At 38.7% G+C, this 20,899-nt stretch overlaps 1 protein-coding gene across 2 annotated transcripts in view; it reads left to right on the forward strand.

Annotated features, from left to right (window-relative positions):
• The window catches only part of LOC103475669 (transcription factor COE1), a 97,171-nt gene that overhangs the window by 69,304 nt on the left and 6,968 nt on the right, over nt 1-20,899 (forward strand). The window contains exons 10-16 of one of the 2 annotated variants that reach the window (XM_008427474.3): nt 663-789; nt 10,722-10,810; nt 16,730-16,795; nt 16,875-17,037; nt 17,521-17,703; nt 18,456-18,653; nt 20,553-20,621. In XM_008427474.3, the coding sequence (XP_008425696.1) occupies nt 663-789; nt 10,722-10,810; nt 16,730-16,795; nt 16,875-17,037; nt 17,521-17,703; nt 18,456-18,653; nt 20,553-20,620 (894 nt within the window). In that variant the 3' untranslated portion in view covers nt 20,621. The remainder of the gene's footprint in view (nt 1-662; nt 790-10,721; nt 10,811-16,729; nt 16,796-16,874; nt 17,038-17,520; nt 17,704-18,455; nt 18,654-20,552; nt 20,622-20,899) is intronic. The other variant, XM_008427475.3, reaches the window with a different exon arrangement.

Consider the following 20,899-nt stretch of genomic DNA (forward strand, 5'->3'; position numbering starts at 1 on the left):
TTACTTACAGACTGAGGGAAGTTCAATCAGTCAATCAATCAAATTGTATTTGTACAGCACATTTCAGCAGCAAGGCATTTCAAGGTGCTTTACATAATTAAAGAAAAAATAAAAACAGTTTGTGACATTGAATAAACAGTAAGAAAGAGAAAGAGAGAGAAAGTTATGTTATTCACATTGTTGATTAAATGCTAGATGTAGTTTTTACTCTACCAAAAAGAAAACTTATGCATCATATTTGGCAAAAATGAGAAAAGATTTTGGATTCCCAAAAGATTCCCCCCTAAGATGCTCATCAAAATCTGTGCACAGAGACTTGTTTCATATAAAATGTCCTGTGCAGACGCAGCAGTGCTCATACCTGCATCCTCTAATGCCACTGATAAGCCTATGAAAACACTGAAGCTGTTTTCCTTCGTTAAGGCGAGGCTGAAGCTGATGGTTCAGAAACCTCCAGTATAAATGGGGTTATTCTGTTAATTGGAAACATCCGAGGGAAGCTTTGATAACCGCAGTGGTAACATTGCAAAGGAGGCATTTAAACAAATTTGTCTTCGTCAGTTTCAGTCATCCATGACTCAAACATTTAAAACTTGCGATCTGAGATGTCGATGGTCAAATTTGGTCTTTGTTCACTGTCTCTTTTTTTCCTTGTCCTGCAGCTGATTACGCCACATGCCATTCGGGTGCAGACCCCTCCCAGACACATCCCTGGGGTCGTAGAGGTCACTCTGTCTTACAAGTCCAAACAGTTCTGCAAAGGCACACCAGGAAGGTTCATATACACCGGTAAGTCCAATGAAGACAATACAAGCACTTTTGCTTCTGTCTGAATGACGTTAGGTTTTTAACTTCTAGGTCCAGAGTTGCTTCTTGGAAATGCGAGCTTGCTTTTGTGTTTGAAAAAATGCCTTTGTACGTGTGCGCCTGAATGCCATCTCTGAGCTGCAGTTCACTCTCAGGCCAGACAGTGTTGAACTAATGACTGCAGATTAGTCAACATTAACGACCCACACTCGTTAGAATGTTGCCATAATCAGAGGCTCGTTAAAAACCAGCTACAATTAAACAGTCTGCTCTTTATATGCCTGCATGCTGAAACTATTAGTGAAATCATCCAGAACACCCAGTTTACTAACACACACATCCACACACACAAACACACACATGCAGCATCCACAAACTGCACACAATGTTGAAAAGGAGTGTGTGACTTCTGAGTGGATTGTTCACTGTGAATGAGTGTTTTCCTGCTGAACTGAGTGAAGACGGGGAAGGAGGAAAGCATGTGTGTGTCGGTCTGTTTTAAACGTACACCTGGAAATGAATGGAGGTGATGTTATGTCTGGTATTGATCCGCTGCTCAACATGGCTCCAACACACCATAATGATGACGTCAACAGGGGGGAGAAAGGAAGTATTTGCTGCTGTATAAACACTTTGAGGCAGTGGAAATTTAATGACTCCATCTATTAGCTGAAGATAAGGATTTAAACCTGATCAATGAGGATGACGTGTTACTTAGTAATGGCATTAGTTCCACAATAAATAATCTGCTTTCTTGCGTAAAACTTGGAAGAAATAATATTTCTTTTCAAACTATACTCCTGACTTTCTCATTTTCATTGTTTATTTTTTGCTGTTGATTATAAAGATCAACTGAGCTCAACATTGTGGCTGATTTCCGATCTTCTGTTTTTGTAAAGTTTTGTCCACATTTTATCCTGTTCTGTTCTTAGTTTAAGAACTATATTATAAGAAGTTATCAGAACAGCACTGAGTAAGTCATTTTTATTAGCCTTCCTGCTGTGAGTGGTCATTCCAGTCTGAGGCCAATTTCTCAGCATATTTTAAATTGATTGTCTTGGTTTGGTTTAGCTATAATAACCATAATACAGAAAACATGCGTTTTTAAAACACTTTGCAAGTAATTTATGTGGCAAAGGTAGAAAAAAACTGACACTGAAATGTTTATCAAATACAGTATTGATGTTGTGATGACACATTGATTTTAATTTTGTTTCTAGGGTTGTTTCTAGACTTTCCCTAACACTCATGAGTTAGGGTTATGTTGTGCACAAAGTATGACAAAGAAACAAATCATGAGAGATCTCTTAAATTTTAAGTAGCACAGAGGTTTTTTTTTTAGAAAACCAAGCCACATGTCAGACCTAAGTCACAAATTCAGTGCTTTTAAACTTTATAACTTTAAACAAATCAAATTAACAATGATACTATAGGGATATGAAATATTTGGAAAACTTTCAGATGGAATTTTCTTATTTAATGTTGCAAAGACAATCTGATTTGTGATTGACTCAGATTTGTTGTCAAACTTCCAGTTCCTTTCTTGACATTTCAGTAAAACTTAAACTGGGTTTTGGCATTGGGGGCAGTGAAATTCCATTTAACCGGCCAAATATATTACCTGCACACAGAATATTAATGCATAACGTATGGTATGTAATATATTATAGACAGCCAAATATTGAATGTAGGCAGTCTTATGGGATTGCTGTATTGCACACAGTGATGCTGCAATGACAGTTTGATACATTGTCCCTCTTAAAAACTGTATGGACTTGAACTATTGTGGTTATAAAATATTTCTTATACCAAGCTAAGATTTTAAAGCTCTGTCCCACAAATGCTGTAGCCATTTCATTTCCTGCCATATAAACCTCCTGCAGTTCTTGTCCATGGTAACATCCAGTTGAGTTTCTGGAAACATGTTGAAGGTTTGTTTAAAATTTACCCAAACATTTGATTGGGAAAGCTTTACATACGGATGATGAGGCCAAATACTTGTGATAAAACTTGTTTAAATACAAATGTGTATAAATAACACATTTAAAGCAAGAAGAGTCTATGGCTTTGCATTGGAAAAATGCAAAATGCTGTTCAGAACTTTATTAGGTTTGATTAATGTTATGTTGAGAAAGATGTATCCATTATTTATTAAGAATGGTATAAATAATTTATGTACTTATTTATGTATAAATAACAGTTGTTCCTAAACTTCCTTTATTATAACTGAGTCATTTCATATCAGAAACAGAAATAAAAAAAACTAGGAATCATTTAGTAGCATAAACAACCATTTATTTCAATGTTTCTGTATATATTTTGTATGTATTGTCTTCACTAAGGATTGTGTTTTTGTAGAGGGTTCTGCAGATCCACCACCACTTGTCGATACTAAATACCAGCAGTGACTCCAGATCTGGAGCAGAACTGAAACAATGTTTCAGTTGGATGATGCTGTAATTTTTGTTTTGCTGGCAGCGTGAAATGGTTTTAAACGGTGCTTTCTCAAATCTTGCATGTGTGCCTGCTTGAGTGTTATTCTTCTAAAACATTTTTAGACCAACCCTGGGGCTAACCAGCAGGTAATTGGTCCATCTGGCATCCAACTCCTTCTCCTATTGGACGGGGGTGACCCCTGGTGACCTGGCGATTGGCTGATCGCTTCAACATGCGACCCAGGAAACACGATCCGTTACTACGGTTGCATGACCCCGCCTCAAGGTTGACTTGTCTCAGGAAGGTCCTGGCAGTGAAAGCTGATTGGCTACTTGTGGTTTTTCAGTCCTCTTGCTGTGGTTGCCTCTGGGTGTGAGGGCTGCGCGATTTAACATGCTCACGGTCACACACACATGTGAAAAGCAACGCTGAACGCCACACCAGCAGGGTCATGTCTTACACAACTTGCCACACACACTTTCAAACAGGGGCAGGAGTTGAAAGTAATTGTAAATCAGACTGATACGAGAGAAAGATGGTGAGTAGTCTGGTTAACAGATGGTCTACCACACTGAAACAGTCCACACACACACGTAAATATGGTGCCGTATGGCTGCTTCATCCGCCTGATGGGAAAAATTAACATTCTCCACATCACACACTGCTGTAAACACACTCAACGGTGCAAAGTGACAATCAATAAATGCTTACACTTGCCAACATTAACACAGATAAAGGAAACAGAGCCGCGATAGGAAATCTAAAGCTAGGTCGTGGACAGGAAACTTTGAGCAAAGCATATCAAACTTTGGGGAAAAAATGGACTTTCTTTCTCTTTTTCAAACATTCGAGCCTCACTTTTGCCATCTCAAAGGGAGACAATAAGAAGCTGAAGTGTAGTAAAAGAGATACAGCACCAGAAAGACAGATGGACTTTTAAAACCAGATTGTAAAGTATTGATTCCCTCATAAGTAGATCGCACATACAGTACAGCGGTGCACGCATGCAGATACACACATGTACAACTGCGTAGAGACGGTGAGCTCAGGAGAAAGAGATCTCATCTCATAAGGGGAAGAATGAAGCAATAATTCAGTGGTATTGAACTGCTGGCTGGCCAGAGAATCAATATCACCACACCTCCTCTTCGTTTCCTCCTCCTCCTCCTTCTGCTCTTTTTACACCAGTCCTCTTTGTCCTTTCACCCACCCAGTTTTAGCCTTTGCCTTTTCCCTCCCTCTTCCCCCCATCTGTGGATTCCTTTGTTTCAGTACTCCCAAAAGATGATGAGAAAAACACAATTGTATTGAAGTCGATTGCAAAATATTCCAGATTTCACAGTTTTTTTGTTTTTTTGTTTGCTATTTTTCCCCTCTTTTCTTTATTTTCTCTTTCTCCTCCGTTCACATTTCATGGTGGAGCAACTCTGGATGGTCTGTCCTCATGAAACTTCTATGAGTATTGATCTGATGGCGGCTCTGGACTCTGAGGGAAAGAACAAGGCTGAAGGAGGAGGAGGAGGTGGAGGAGTGATGGGTGAGCGGATGGATGGGTGAAAGTGGCAGAAGGTGTAGTTAGTGAGGAGGAGGAGGGAGGAGATGAAGCAGAAGACAGGGATGATGGGGGGAGGTGAAGCAGAGCTGGAGGGATTCGTGCTGAGAGGGTTTCAGGGGAGCAGCAGGGAGGCAGAATTAGTGAGATGAGACAGGTTCAGGTTTCAGTGTCATTCGCTCTGATGAAGTGTTTATGTTGTGTTTTTGTGAACAATGTGCCACGACAACATATTTACGGCTGATTTTATGTGTTCTGCTGGAGCAGCTCTTGCTAAACAAAACAATAAATTTTACTCTGAAAAACATCTGCTTTTCGTTTGTCCAAATCTGGAGAATAAGCACTGCCCATTAAAACTGGGGGGGAGTACAATAAGTGTTTAGGGTACACGGGTTAGGATTTTAATGGACAGGATGCATTTGGTGGCTTTACTTGCGCTTTTTAAAATGATACTTAATGAACTCGACAACTTCTGCTGATCTGATGCTGGTTCTGTTTTTGTACAAATCCTTGGGTGGAATATGAGCCCGAGTCTGCAGTCAGTGCCTTGCATGAGCGTTCATACCCCGATCATGATCTGTGTCATAGACAAGCACAAATAAGGCATTTTCTCAAATATGAATATCTGAAAAGTGTGGTGTGCATGTGTAGCCAGCCCTCATGAGTTAATCTTTTTGCAGAACCACCTTTAACTACAGTTTCAGCTTTATGTGGTTTTGTTGGGGGGTTTTTTGTTTGTTGTTGTTTTTACCAGGTTTACATTTTCAGAGACTTAAATCTTTAGCAAATAAGATTTTCCTATAGCCAGATGCTGCCACCATTATCTATTCAGGATAACCTACAATGTTAAACGTACACAATGTTACATTTTGGTCTCATCTGAGAAGAGCTCCTTAATCCACATGACCAGCTAAAAGGACTTCTTGTTTTCTTTCTGCCTCTCATATAAAGTCCAGACGTATGAAGAGCACAAATAGTTTTTCCCACCTGACTTGTAGATCTCTGCAGCCCCTCTAGAGGAACCATGGCCGATTATTGCCGATTATTGCTCTTATTGTGTAGTCAAATTAGTTGGATTGCCATGTTTTGGTTTGTTCAATATGTTATCAATATTGTTTTATAAGTTAAACTGATTTAAACTTTCTCCTTGACCTGTCCTCAGTGTCTCTTGGTCTTCATGATGCTGTTTGCTCCTTGATGTTCTCCAGCAAACCCCTGAGACCTTCAGAGAATCGGTGTATTGAGATTAAATAGCACACAGGTGGAGTCTGCTTTGTGATTAAGAAGACAGATGGTCACACAAGATTTTATTTTGGGGTATCAAAATAAAGAGGGTTAACTCTAAAAGCATGGCACATGTCCTTTCCCTCCCCTTCACATTTCTTGGCCCCTTTGTGTTGCTCTACCGCATAAAATCCTCATCAAAACATTAAAGTTTGTGGGAAAAGTTCTGAATTATTTTTAAATTCACACAGGCAAACATTCACACATCATTTTGTTCTTAAAGAAACAGTGTTCCATTATTAATGAGCCAGTCTGAGATGCTTAAATCATCACAACTAATCTGAGCTGCGCTGTGATGTGATGTATGCGCTTATCTCTATGTCTGTGTGTTTGTGTGTGCCATATTAGTGCTGGCATCGGTTAAACGTCTCCAGAGATGCTCAGAGAGAGGATCTGACACTGGCAGTTGGTTCTGACAGTTGATATCCTGCCGACTGTTAGGCAGCTGTTTTTCTAATTTTTTGTTTTCCCTCAACCATGACTGCATGCTCTTTTTCTGTCTTGTTTTGTCTACCAGAGTTCTTCCTCTTTACTCCTTTCCACACCCTTCTTCTCCAACTCGCATCGCTCCCTTTCGGTCCGTTTCTGTCAGAAACATTTCTCTCTTCAATTAAAACAGAACAATCTGGATGGTTATGTTTAAAACAATCAACATTCAGTACAATAAGAAAGTTTTTGCAAGGTTTGGTGTATCTAAGTAAGTCAGGGTGTTCACATGTCATGCAGTTCATTAAATCCAAGAAAACAACAGAATTAAGGAAAGTATAGTAATGTTTTAGGAGGCGACAACATGGTGAACTAAAACAAGAAGAGAAAAGGTGGAGACATTATTAGCTGATTGTTGAAATGTCACTGAAAACCTAAGGATTTTTTGGGTTCCACGGGACAGAAAGGGACAGAAAAAACATAAAACCCAGACGACAACGTCCAGGACTGTATCCACATGGAGCACCTGCTCTGCCCACCAGGCCACCAGTGTCCCATTTTAATAGAGTAATCTACTTGATTCTGGCTCCTCATTCTGAAAGAATGCTTTCAAATTAAGTGACAACTTCATACCAAGACAGAGATTGCATTATCTTAAGGTTTCTATATTAAGATTAGATTAGAGTGTTTCCTCTTGGTTAGATCTGCATTTTCTGTTCTTTCTTCTCCCTCGTGTTAGTCTTTTTTCTTCCTACGCAGACCCACCCTTTTCTACCTCTAATTCATGTCCACATAATTACCATCAATAAATCACAAAATCCTAATGTGCCCACAGGGCTTCCTTTAAGCACATAGAAATGCTGTCCACCACAGCTTAACATCTGGACCAAAGCTCATGATTTATAAAGTAATGTTGCGAACAAATTAGGTGGTTGAGAACGTAACAGAAACCAGAGGCTTGGGTGTGATGTGTGAATAACACAGACACATATCTAAAACACACATGCTAAAAGAAGTTGCACAACAAGCAAAGGACATTCATCTGCAAGTAATTTATCAGTGCTTGCTGTGGAAAGTACCAAACATCACCGCCGCAGCTGCACTCTTGGACTTCATGTACGCAAACACACCCCTTCGGTTCCCACAAGTCCATGTTAATCCAGCATAACTTCCTACCTCCACCTCGCCTGTTGCTGAACTTTCAGGGTTCAACAATGTGGAGATGACATAAGCTCAGCATTTGTCAAAAACTAAAACAGTACAGAAATACTGATGCTGTCCTGACGGACAGAGCTTTCAGAGCTCTCCTTGATTGACATATTGATTGGATAAAGACTTTGGATGAGGGTAATTGGAGCATTAAAGGGGCCCTAATGTTCTGTAAAACCTCTTCTGATTGTATCTCTACTGCCATTATCAGACAGATGTTTTTGACACTACCAGTTTGAACCTTTTTAGTATATCTATATCTATATGTATGTATAAAATATATTTAGTTGCTTGCACTTAATCCCAGCGGATTCTGACATCATTTAAAAAAACGACATTTTTTTGGAAGCTTTATTCTGTTCATTTGTTTATGTAACAAAACCTCTGTGGTGTCATTTAGGTGGAAAACACCTGGATGAGAAGGAGGCCAAAAACTAAATATTTCTAGATTTTTGTTGGAGTATTAATTTTTCTTGCTTGTTCATGTGAACAGTATACTTTTTATCTGGTTGGATGTTTTTGCCTTTGCGTTTTGTCTGAGACTTGGATTAAAAACTAAGCTTAGCAATGCATGCTGTTATACTAAGAATAGCATTGGGTAAACACTAAAATTACTCCCTTTTCTTTTTACTTTCATATTCAAACAAAACATTTATTAATGAAAATTTATTAGTTTGTCAGTGAGTGGTACATTTCTTAATTTCCTGCAAGCTTTCATTGTGTAACATTGTTGTTTGAAAAGCCTGGAAGGAAAACTTAGATGATTTGAAAGCGTCTTTCGGTTTTGCACACTGACGTTTCACACCAGAATAAAGACTCTTATTGTGAAGGGTAAGCGTTGAAGATCATGGGTAAAGGTAAATCTGGAATTTATTGTTGAGTGATTTTGTGTTGATGTTGTTGGAAGTATATCTTGATCAAAGCGAGACTCCAAATACCTTGCGCCTTTTTTTGGCTGACTTCCATAGAATGACTTTTATGTCCAGTTTATTTCTATGCTTTAATGCTCAGCTTGAGGAAAACAGGAAATTGTTTCACCCAAAATAAAGAACCTGCCTCATCCTGCTTTAACAACATGATTGATCATTTTTAGATGTCTTTTCCTCAGTGAATGACTCACAGATTTAAATATAAAAACACATGCTCACTTCTCTAACCCACTTCTTCTATAAGTTTGAAGAAATACATAAATACATTAGCAAGGTTCACCATTTTTCAGTTCAGCCCAGAAATACAAACACCTTCCGGTGTCAGTGGGGTATTTTGAAACAAAAAGAGAAGTGATTGTTTCTCCTCACTAGTCTGATTCCCCCCTGCTGACTCCTGCAGATGTTTGGATTGTGTGTGTGTTAATTAGGTTTGCACAGCTGGGCTGAACACCAGCAAGAGCAGCATGGAAAGTGCAACATGTAACATTTTGAAATTAAGATCAGAAAGCTTTATAACCACACTGATGACTGATGTTTAACCAGCTAAATTTAATTTCCATATTTAACCGAATGTAACACACAAATACTGCGTTGTGAATTTTTTAGCCTCTGAAAATTGATGCAAAGTTTTTCAACACAAGGGCCAAGGGCGGACAGCTAATGGAAATTATTTTTGTCCTGATAAGCAGAGAGAATGAAGAGCTTTTAATGAACCACTTGAAAGCTACCATGTTTTTGGAAAAGGTCTATGCAAAAGGTTTTGAAGTTACTTCTCTGCTTTACTCTCTTGGCATATACATATGCCAATATGTATACATTTCACAGTCAGTGCTATTGTTTACAGTTGCATCAGGAAGCTATATTTGGAAAGCAAAAATCCATACGTGTAATGCATGTTCCCTGACAGCTGGTTGTTTTGAATGCTGTCCTAATCCAATCTTTATGCATGTGGAAACGTGAAGCTTGAAATGGCCTCCAGAGGCTTTTTGTATTTGTGTTGTACTTTGGGTTCGTTGTGTCAGCTTTTGAAGACATCGCTCTCTAATCACTGTTGGGCAGATGACATGCAGCTCTACGCCTCTCTGTGAAAGAGTGAAATTTCTAAACTCCACACTTTGGCAAAGAGTTTAGACACAGTTAAACATTGGATGGGATGCAGTTTTCTTCTATTAAATGAACAAACTGAAATACTTAACATTGGAATTATGACAAATTACCATCTTGTACCTCTGTGTACTTTGGCAAAATCTTGTTAGGAATCTTGGCTTAACTTTTAACTCAAGTTTCACTTTGGATGCAAATGTCAAATTCCTGTTTTTCTCATTTAACAAATACTGCCAAGCTGAGATCCTTTGTCTCACATCCTGAACTGTAAATAATTATTCATACTTTTCTTTCATCACGTTCAGATTATTTTACACATTTCTTGGCAAAACGTCCCTAAAATGGTTGGTAGTAAGTTGTACACAGTTTTATAAAGCCCTCTTTCTTTGTACTTTTTATTTGTGTTTTATGTTCATTTTATTGTCTCTGTCTTGTATTATATTTTGTATTTAAGTAATATCACTGCTTTTCTTGTCTTTAGCAATTTTCCAGTTATTTTATTTCTCAGATTCTTTTTTACTGTTTCTTGTATTTAATCTTTGTTGTGCTGCACTTGCAACACTTTAAGTTATTTGTTTTTATTTCTGCAAAAATAATTTGACACTGAAACTGGCAAATTGATAGTCCTGATACGATGCATACTTTATCCTGCAGAGATCTTTACTTTTTTCTGCTGCAGAACGTGATAATTCTGCTTGTTATTATGAAGTATTAAACATTATTAGAGTAAAACCTTCTGAGAAGTAAAAGCAGTCTTACTGGACATCCTGTGGGTATATAAAGAGCAATTGTCTGTTGTCAGGTTTGCACTATGGACTTAATAAAACCATTACTTCAGTTTCTCTGTTCAGAAGAAAATCCTACATATCTGCCCTTACATGAAATATAATATCAGAAAAAAAGCATGGACTGTTTACTGTCATCTCCATTAAGTTTATTTTACTCATCCTCTTTTATTCCTCTCTTTTCTGCAGCACTGAACGAACCAACCATTGACTATGGTTTTCAGAGGCTTCAGAAGGTTATCCCTCGGCACCCTGGGGACCCTGAAAGGCTTCCAAAGGTAGCAAAAGTTTTTAGCTTGATCTTTTTCCAAAGTTAAGATAAAAAAAAAACTTCTTAAGAAAAGTATGACTCTACAAAAAGGAAATATTTGAGTTAGAAAGCTTTGCATTCAAAGAAAAACCTGCCGAGATGAACATATAGGACAGAATACTTACAAAGATATTTTTGTGTTTCTTTTTATTTTGCTAAGCAAAATATGTGTTTTCAAATCTCAAGTGGGTTGTACGTTTACCTCTAGATGAACTCTCAGTGTATGAGCTTCATAAAAACCGAGCGATTGATTCTTTTCCAGATCAGAGAGTCATATTTGATTATTTGTTTTTTGGCTGAAAATCAAACAAAGTGTTGAGAAGATCAGCAGATGTAAATAATTAACAACAAACGATGAGCTATCTTTGATACCAAACTCCGTCATCGTGATCCGTACATGCAGGAGGACTCTCCCCGTGGCGTGGCTGTTTTCATGTGAGGGCTCCGTAACCTGATTGAAATTTGAATTTTTGGGAGAGGTGGGGGTGGTTTGGCGGTCTCCTGAAACAGCTGCTGCTGGATGACTCCTTTTTGTTTTGGAGCTGGACCAAGAAAGGCTGTCTTTGGTGTGACATCATGAAATAATGGGCGCTGGTCATGATGTGATGATGTGTTGATGCTCTGATGTCAACACAGTCGTGCCAACACCCTGCATCCGTCCACATGTGTTATCAATTGCACACAGTGTACATCATGATGGAATGTGTGCAACCCAGAACACACCAAAACGGTCTGTAAAAATAATACTGTAAATGTTTCTGCATCTGCAGGAATGTAAACCCTGTGTGATTTTTTTTTATTTGTATATACTTGGCCAGGGTTTGTTTTTCTCACTGATGGGGCTCTCCTTTCCTTCAGGGTGTGAAATTAAAACACAAGGTCAGAAAAAGCAAAACATTTCTATCGGCTCTGCCAATGTTTCTTGCGCTTAAATGTTTATTTGTTAGTCGTTGGAGAGAAGAAGCAACCCCATTATTGTGCACAGAGGAAGCACTCTTAGAAAACATGATCATACTTTCCAGTTGGGTTATCAGACTTTACTGAGAAATAAACATAATCCAAACCAACATATTCCAATTTAAAAAAGTAATTGCCCCCATAATACTTTACGACTGCTTGTTTCAGCAGCAGCAGCAACACGGCAAATAAATAAATGTGCATATTGTTTAGATTCACCCACAATGCAGTGCGTTTAACTCTGAACGGACAATTTAAAGTCACATCTAATGTACAATGAAGTGAGCTCATTTATTCTGCAACGTAAAGGGGAGACGTTCTCCTCAAAGTTATTCATTGTTCCATAAATTAAGGTAAGTAATTTAGTTCCTAAAGAAGTGCAGCAGGACCAGATCATCAGACTGGTACCAGCGTGTTTATCTGTTGTATCTATCCATGATGTTATGCTGGATGTAACAACACTTTCTAAAACATTCCCATTTTTTCTCATCAATCCACCAAAGAAGTCATTCTTTTGGTATGCAAGTCATTTGTGAACTTTTTGATCATCTGTTTTATGACATTTGGTTGAGATGTTGGTAATTTTGGAAGGCAGAAAACTCTTGGAAAGTTCACCACTGCACCATGTTTGATCTGTTTCATGGATTTATCATGGATTCTCTTTACCTCATGTTATCATACAGGTTCTATTTAAGTGGTTTGTTGATTCCACAGGCCAGCTGTGTTTTTAATTTAATCCTTGTTTATTGCAGAAAATAGTTTCAGGTTTTGAACTTTTGGGGTTCAATACCAGTTTGCACTACAGAAATTGGCACTACAGACAGAATAAAATCCTAACCTTGCATTTAAAGCTTGAAGTTTCTTACATTTGTGAACTATCCTTCTGGTTCATGTTTTTTTCCTCCCATTGTGAATTTTATTTTGAGCAACATGATGTCACCCAAGATATTTCCAGGCAAAGCCACAATGAGAATAGTCATGCAGCTGTAAATACAAAAATCGATCAGGGATCAGGTTTTCCCCGTGTTTGAATGACGACTATAACCGGACCCAAACACAGCATTGCTTCTAGATGGTTTTTTTCCCCTCCTGATACATTTTGTTCCAAGTTCTGTGAAGGCATCAGAAAAGAGAACCGTAACTTTTATAGCCGTACTGCAACAGTATTGTGATTCACGTTTTTTTTCTCGTTTTGATTAATGTGAAAAAGTTGGAATATGCGATTCTGTTCACTGGCATCAAATGCAGTTTTGGCTGCTTGTCGAGTGTCAACCAGTCGATGTATAATTTCTAAGAGTGTGTTGGCGGCACCACACAGACGACAGACAGACGGAGCAGTGGAGTGTGAGAGAGGATTACCAGTGAACAGCCGATTCTATAATTGTTCAATGAACATTCAGGGGATTTTACTGGCAACACACACAGGCAGGCACTGGTTCAGCTGCCAGTTTGTGTCACTGTGATCTCCTCAGCATCCATCCATATCTGACACACACAGTTTGCACCTTACCCTGTTTTTATACTGGGACACAACTTCTCATCTGACCCTCTGGTTCGACTCGTGGTTCATGTAGCTGATAAAACGTTTCACAGCGAAGCTGTGAAAGAAAAGCTGCTTTAAGAAGCAGATACATCATCAAGTGTCACCAAATATTTTTACCTAAACACTTCCGATGTTAATATGCTCATACACGGATGAAACCAGATGTTTACATGTTACACATAAGTGTTTCTTTCTCTCACGGTATGAAATCAGACAAAACGTTTCCTTTTCCAGGGCTGCAGGGATTTTATTTCTGTCAGCTAAATACCAGAGCAATAAAAGTGAGGATTTTTTAAACTTAATTCAAATTCAGAAAAACCCAGATTTCTGTATTATTTATTAGATTTCTGTTCAATCTGTGCAGCACACACAGTCACCAACAGCAAAATAAACTCACAAATAAAACGGCTGCTAAAAAAGAACCCAAAAGCAAAACAAGTTAAAAAGAAAAAGTACCTGGTATCCAAAAGCTCCAACAAGATTTTGACTCAATCAGGATTTTACACAAAGGACTCATCCAGGGCGGGGAACAGGATTTCTCCTTCCAGAAGCAATTAGCATTAATTTCAACCAACTGTAAGGTTTTCTTTGAGAACTTGGAAACATTGAAATGATACATCACAACAAAAGTAACATACACTGTCCTGATGTGGAAGAATCTGTGAGCTGTCACTGAACACACAGAGTCAAAACTGGGCCTCCAGTCTAGTATATAAAACCAATAAACTCACTATAGGCAGACCACTGATGAGTGATGTTTCAACAAAGTAGCATCAGCAGAAAAAAGCGGTCCGGTTAGAGATGGGTGGTTTCTTCATGTGACTCACGCAGCTGACATCGCTATGCACCTCATTTTACTGATGTCATACCTTCACGAGGTCACATCACTGGCAGCACCAGGATGAGTAATCCTGGATGAGTGTGAGTAATGCAGGTGATGCGTGAAGATATACCGAACGTGAAACTTTCCAACATGCATGCAGTGCTGAGACGTGTGTGACTCTCCTGCACTTAAATCGACTTCACCACCAGGGAGAGGCAATGAAATCTGAAACCACCATCTAACAACACAGAGATGATGTCCAAAGAAAATTTGTGGACACATGTCGATGCCGCTTCCTATGTGTGCAATTGTGTCCCGCGTGAAAAGCATGACATCATATCTATGGGAAGGGTGACCCTCCATGTACGGCATCCCTAATGGCCCATTAGATGCGGATCAAGCTGCTAATGTACCAGCATTAGGGAGAAATAAGTCACATATGTGTCATGTATGTGCTTGTTAGGCACATGCACGTTACACACACATGTGACCCCAGCCCAACGTTTCCTAGTCATAATGCATACAGCATGTGTGTGTGGATATTGCATGGTTATCATTTTAGCACAGCTCATAAATCAGACATTAAAAGCACCTTGACAGCTCCTGTGAGTCTTTTCCCTCTTCCAATAAAATGTCTTTTCTGTCTCACTCAGTTTTCTCCATATTTTACAGTACAGGGAAAGAAAGGTTATACAAGATTGACTGAAATAGTTAGGTAAATTAGCACATGGAGTTAAAAGGTGTGAAAGACAGGTGAACATCCGCTAAATTAAAATAAATAAATAAAAAGCAGAGATTAAAGCTACAGAATAATTGTTTCATTTGTTTTTTTAAATAAATGTCTGGAATAATATCTGAATGATGCTACATTGACGTGTTTAACATGCATTTTTGTGGTAAAATGTTACTAATTCAAATGGCCTGAATCACAAATTTTCTTAACATTTGCTCAGTTTTGGTTTTGCAGTGTGTGGTTCCTTGTTTGCTGCAGATATGTCTCAGTTTAATCAGCTCTAAAACATAAATGACAGGCCAGAATGTAATCTCTTTTCCATTCAAAGTTGCATCAGCACAATGCAGCTGGGAGCAACTTCATCTGCATTATGGAGGACAATTAAGGGAATATAAATTAGAGACAATATTCTAAATGTGGGATTAAAAACTAGACATTTCCTTCTAAACAATGCTTCTTATTTACAAATACACATGTAAGAGATTAATTAGCTGATGGATTTTCACTTTAAATAAAAGATAAAAATGAAAAAAGTCAAAGTGCAGTGCATTAGGCAGTGAAAAGATTTGAATGATGCAGCTCCACAAAACTGCAGACCTGATGATGATGATGTTACCAGAGGATCATCTTTCCTTCCCGTTTATCAGTGACTGGCTTTACCGGAACCACTTCACCGCCCGGGATCAGGTTTCTGCATGTGTGTGCGTGCGTGCGTGCGTGCGTGCGTGCGTGCGTGCGTGCGTGCGTGCGTGCGTGCGTGCGTGCGCGTGTGAGTGGTTCAACTTGCCAGCCCTAATAATGAGAGGTTAAAAGAGAGGCAGCAAGAACATAATAATCTGTAAAAGATTGAATTTAGCTCAGTTGACAGGCACATAAGATCTGCTGACTGGCTGTGCGACCTTTCATATCCTCACACACACACACACACACGCACACACACACACACACACATATACATATACACACACACACATGTGCACACACTGATGGAAAGGCAATATGTTCCACCGCCACAAACTCACAGGAGAGCACACATGCGGCGAAGCATGTGTGAGAGTGTCACACAGTGCAGGTTAACTCTGCGAAGTACAGAGTCATTTTCTCTCCGTCACCTCATGCTGTGAGAACGACAACACATTAACTGTTAAACAAGACACCTTAGACCTCGGGGCGGGCCCTCAGAGTGAGCAGAGGAGAGGAATAATAAAGGTACCAACCAGGGAGGACGAGAACAGCACAACTTGAACTTTGTGGAGAGGACAGAGAAGACAGGAGGGGACAAAGAAATGGATGGAGAAAAAGGTGAAAGGAATCACGAAAGCATATTAAAAAGATGTGGAGATTAAAAGGCTGGCACAAAAAATTCAACATATTTGTATATTTGATTGGTTTAGGGTTCTTTTATTTTTTACTAACTGAATGGTAAAAGAGAAAAGAACAGGAAATGACATCAAGGACTCAACCTGCTTTTGAAGAGATGAGTAAGAAACTCAGAGCATTTTATGATCAAATGGCCTTTTATGGGATCTCTAAGGGCTTATTTGAATTTGCAGATGAGCTTCCAAGAAACTTTTTGCAGGTTAGATTGATTTTAGATTTGATTTTAAATACCTGTCACTTTAAGATGTTATGCTGCATAAAAGCACTCAAGTTGGCAGGTGATCATCTACATTTTAAAAGAAGTGAAGTGCAATTTGTTTACCATGGAGAGATGATTTAAGACAGAAAGGGATGAAAAAAGCAAATGGCACTCGACGTTTTAAATAAGATTGAGCTTTAAGCAAATGATTATAATTCAGATATTTTATCATTTTCTTTCTATTTTTCACAGGAGGTTATTCTGAAAAGAGCAGCAGATCTGGTGGAAGCGCTCTACGGTTTGCCTCATAACAACCAGGTACACACCCTGACATACAGCTGTCCACTTGGAAACAGGAAGACATCTAAAACTGGTGTCACGGTTGCCTTTTTCCCAGGAGATCATCCTGAAACGAGCAGCGGACATCGCAGAAGCTCTGTACAGCGTCCCACGAACACACACCCAGCTGTCCGGCTCGACGCACACAGGCATGATGGGAGTGAACTCCTTCACCGGACAGCTGTCCGTCAACGTTTCGGAGCCGTCACAGGCCAATCAGGGTACATGTTTCACATGGCACAACTCAAAACATGTAGACATAAATGTAATTCAATTTTAATCTGGCTTTTCACCAATTCGTCATATATGATTACAGATTATGCAGGTGGAAATGAGCAGAGATACGATGCTCCTCAGTTTGAAACGTTAATGAAATGATCTACATTAACTCTGTAAATAAACAGTAAACACAGAAATAATTATAATCAATATATCAGTAAATATATAGATAGTATGATGACGGGATTTCTGCTAAGTTAATGTCCTTATACTGTCAGCCAGCCTTTCTTAGACAGACAACTTTTTACTAATTAGGAGTAAATAATTGATTGACTTAATTAGGATCTAAATCTGGTTGTTTAATTTGATTTTCCAATATTAATCTCTGCAAGCAGGAAACTACACCAAGCAACAAGCTTTACCTCATCAACCACACTTTGTTTGACTGTCCTCACACTCCTCCATTGTGCTGGTATTTCTTGCAGGGTTTGTGCGCAGCAGCAGCAGCGTGTCGCCTCACGGTTATGTGCCCAGCTCCACACCTCAGCAGACCAGCTACACCTCAGTCAGCAGCACCATGAACGGCTACGCTAACAACGGGGGCATGACCAACCTCGGAGGCTCGCCCACTTTCCTCAACGGCTCCGCCGCCAACTCGCCTTATGCTAGTTAGTGCACACATGCATTGTCCACTTGGCACATTATAATAGACAAACTGTTGTGGATGCACATGTCCCAACACAAGTAAAAAAATATAGATTCCTGAAGAGGTTTAATGCTGCACAGTATTCAAACAATCATCGACTCATAGCTCTATTTCATCTGAAAGTCAAGAATCCTCTCTGTTTGGTCATTTCACCATATTCCCGTTTAATAGACTGGAAGAACGAGGAGAGGATAATTTGATAAATTAAAGTAATTCAGAGAGTAAAATAGAAAGGAGTGTTTCAAAGAAATGTGCCTTTAAAGGTTTAACTGGTGTAAAAATAATTGATTGTGATGAGAAGAGGCTGAACTAACAGGTTTATTTATCTGAGATCTTTATGTTTGTTTGTTCAACTTACAGATGCTAACTTGAAAATGTTGTAAATATTTCATTGTAAAGCTGTAACTGGATACATCTGTAGAGATGCGTGTAAAAAAAACTCAGAGCATTAAGCTCAAGTGTTATGATGAAACATGTTTCTAAATAACAAAAATTGACAAGCTGTTCACAGGGATTTAATGAGGCTCATGGGAGGACGCTTAACAAATTATAAACTGTCAGAGAAAAAACTCACATCAAGACATTTTTTATCTCTTAAGTCATGTGTAATCTTTTTATTTTAACCACAAAATGTGTTGCAGTTTAGATTTATACAGAATCTGTCTCCATTTCTCAGTGGTTCTTCTCCGTTTTTGCCTTTTCTTCCTCCATCAGTTGTTCCATCCAGTCCCACTATGGCCTCATCCACATCTCTTCCCTCCAACTGTTCTTCTTCTTCTGGGGTTTTCTCCTTCTCCCCGGCCAACATGGTGTCAGCGGCCGTTAAGCAGAAGTCCGCCTTCGCGCCGGTGGTGAGGCCGTCGTCCTCTCCTCCTCCTTCCTGCACTAGTGCCAACGGCAACGGACTTCAAGGTAACTGGCCGCGCTGCTCCGGTACGAGGTGGAGGCTTATGTGAAAATGTTTTGTACAATAATATGTTTGTGTTTTATTGCTTTTCCTTTTATAACAATTATTCCTGAAGGTTTAGGTGAAAGATTCCTTTAAAGCAACTCTCTAAATTAGATAAATTAGAACAGTCTTTTGGTTTAAAAACTACTTGTTACTTGTTTTCTATAATAATTGAACCTGAAGAAAATGTATTCATTCCTTTTCAGTTAAAAGTTGGATGGTTTCCTTTATTTTAAAAACAATAAAAATGTTATTTAATTTAAACATAAAAAGAAAAAATCAAAAGTGGATATAAAAATGCTACTTAGCAAAAGGCAAAGGAAATTCACTACAATGGCTCTGATCGTGGTAAAAGTTGCTGACTCTGGTAGTTTGATATTTAAATGAAAAAGATGCTATAAAATAAAAAGAGGACAGTGAGGTTTTTTAATATTCCCTCTGGTTTAGAGTGACTTAACACACCGACCTGGGATGACGATGTGAACCACTCAGAAGTGCAAATTAGAAAATATAATCTGATTTATTGTCCTCTGTCATCCATTTACTTTCTACCATTTTTTACTACAGATTCTCCTTCCAATAAATTTTCCATGTATATGTTTGAATTAACCACTTTTTACAGTAAGAACTGCTGGAGGTTTCACATTCTTTATGGACCATGTCTTTTAGTAGCCGTCTATGTTACAACATAAATTCTGGATTTTCATTATCAGTCAGTCAAACGTCTCAGAATCAACGAGGGAAAAACTCTGAGTGCAAGTTTACATTTTTAGAATGAAACACTGAAAAATTTATTTTTTTCAAAGATGTTCTGATAGGTTGATCATGCATCTGCATTACAGGGCAGCTAAACACAAGACAGGGATTACTGAGCTGAAGGACAACCTCAAAAAGCTGCTGGCAGGGATAAAAGTTGAAAACGTCCATCTGTCTGTATTGTGTTTCATTTTCCTGTTAGCTCTCCAGTTTTATCTGTAAAGTGTTGACGAATTCAGGCTGCATGATTTGTGCGTCTTCATCCGTGTTTTGCAGTAGGAATGTCCTGATCAAGACGTTGTTGTTCCTGTTGCCATTTGGACTCATTTAAGACGAGGCATTTGATGAGCCACTACTAATAAAATGTACTTTTGACTTGAACACTGGATTTAGAGGGTTAGCAAGTTGATGATGCTTAATTTATTTGAATAATCCGTGCTTGTGGTGCTTTCCAGAAAATAACTTTTCACACTTTTTAAGCGTGGAAAATATGATTAATAGGAGGTTTTTAGCGTTCTGTGATTGTTCTTGTTAAACTATGAATTCTTTGGACTTTCCCACAGAGCACATAGTACATGTGCTTCGAAAGTCTAATAAATCAGTCACCCCCCACCTCCGTTGTGGGATTTATCTGACAATAATATTAAACCATCATCTGGCATCCATATTTGTTTCCCAGGCTGTTTTTTTTTTTTCAGACTGTCAGCTGAGAATCATCTTTGACACGTACAGTTAGTATCCAGATTATTTAAAGCAAGTCTGAACAGCAGTGGGTCTTCTTTGTACTGATCGTAACGCACGAACATTAGACAACATTCAAATCAGATGGACAGCGACGTTTAGCAGAATCAGTGCAGCCGCGATCACATGGTCCTGAGCAACACAGAAAACTGTCTGCTGACAAGATGTTGAGATGATGTTCTGTTCTCTTAATGGTTATTTGAAAAGACTTTTCTTCTTTGAAGTAATTAGGTACTCTTTTTGTGATTAACAACTGGATTACAGTGTTTGCTGCTATGGAACTTTTCATCTTGTTTCTTATTTCTTGTTTATCCTCTCTCACCATCCCTTTCTTCCCATTCTTCCATCTCCGCCTTTTCTACCAGATCAAACATTTGTGGACTCTAGCAAGTACTCATCAGCCGGCTCTCTACAAGGCCTGGCCTTCACCTGAAGTATGTTCCTCAGCCTTTCTGTCCTCTCTGTTGACTTAATGCATCCGCAACTTCTGACTAACTCACTGAGTTTTCACTCGTTTCTTGCTTCTTAGCTTTAAGTATTTCAACATGTTGTCAATGCATTTTGTTGGGGTTTTGTGCAACACAAAGTAACACATAAGTTTGAAGTGGAAAGGAAAATATGCAACATTTAGACACACAAGATGGGTCTGAGATAAAGTTAAGTTATACAACAATATTCCAAACATTGTACAAATTATAGACCACTGTTCAAT

The sequence above is a fragment of the Poecilia reticulata genome, chromosome 14 (genome assembly GCF_904066995.2).
Source record: "Poecilia reticulata chromosome 14, P_reticulata-male-v2, whole genome shotgun sequence".
Taxonomy (NCBI): Eukaryota; Metazoa; Chordata; class Actinopteri; order Cyprinodontiformes; family Poeciliidae; genus Poecilia; species Poecilia reticulata.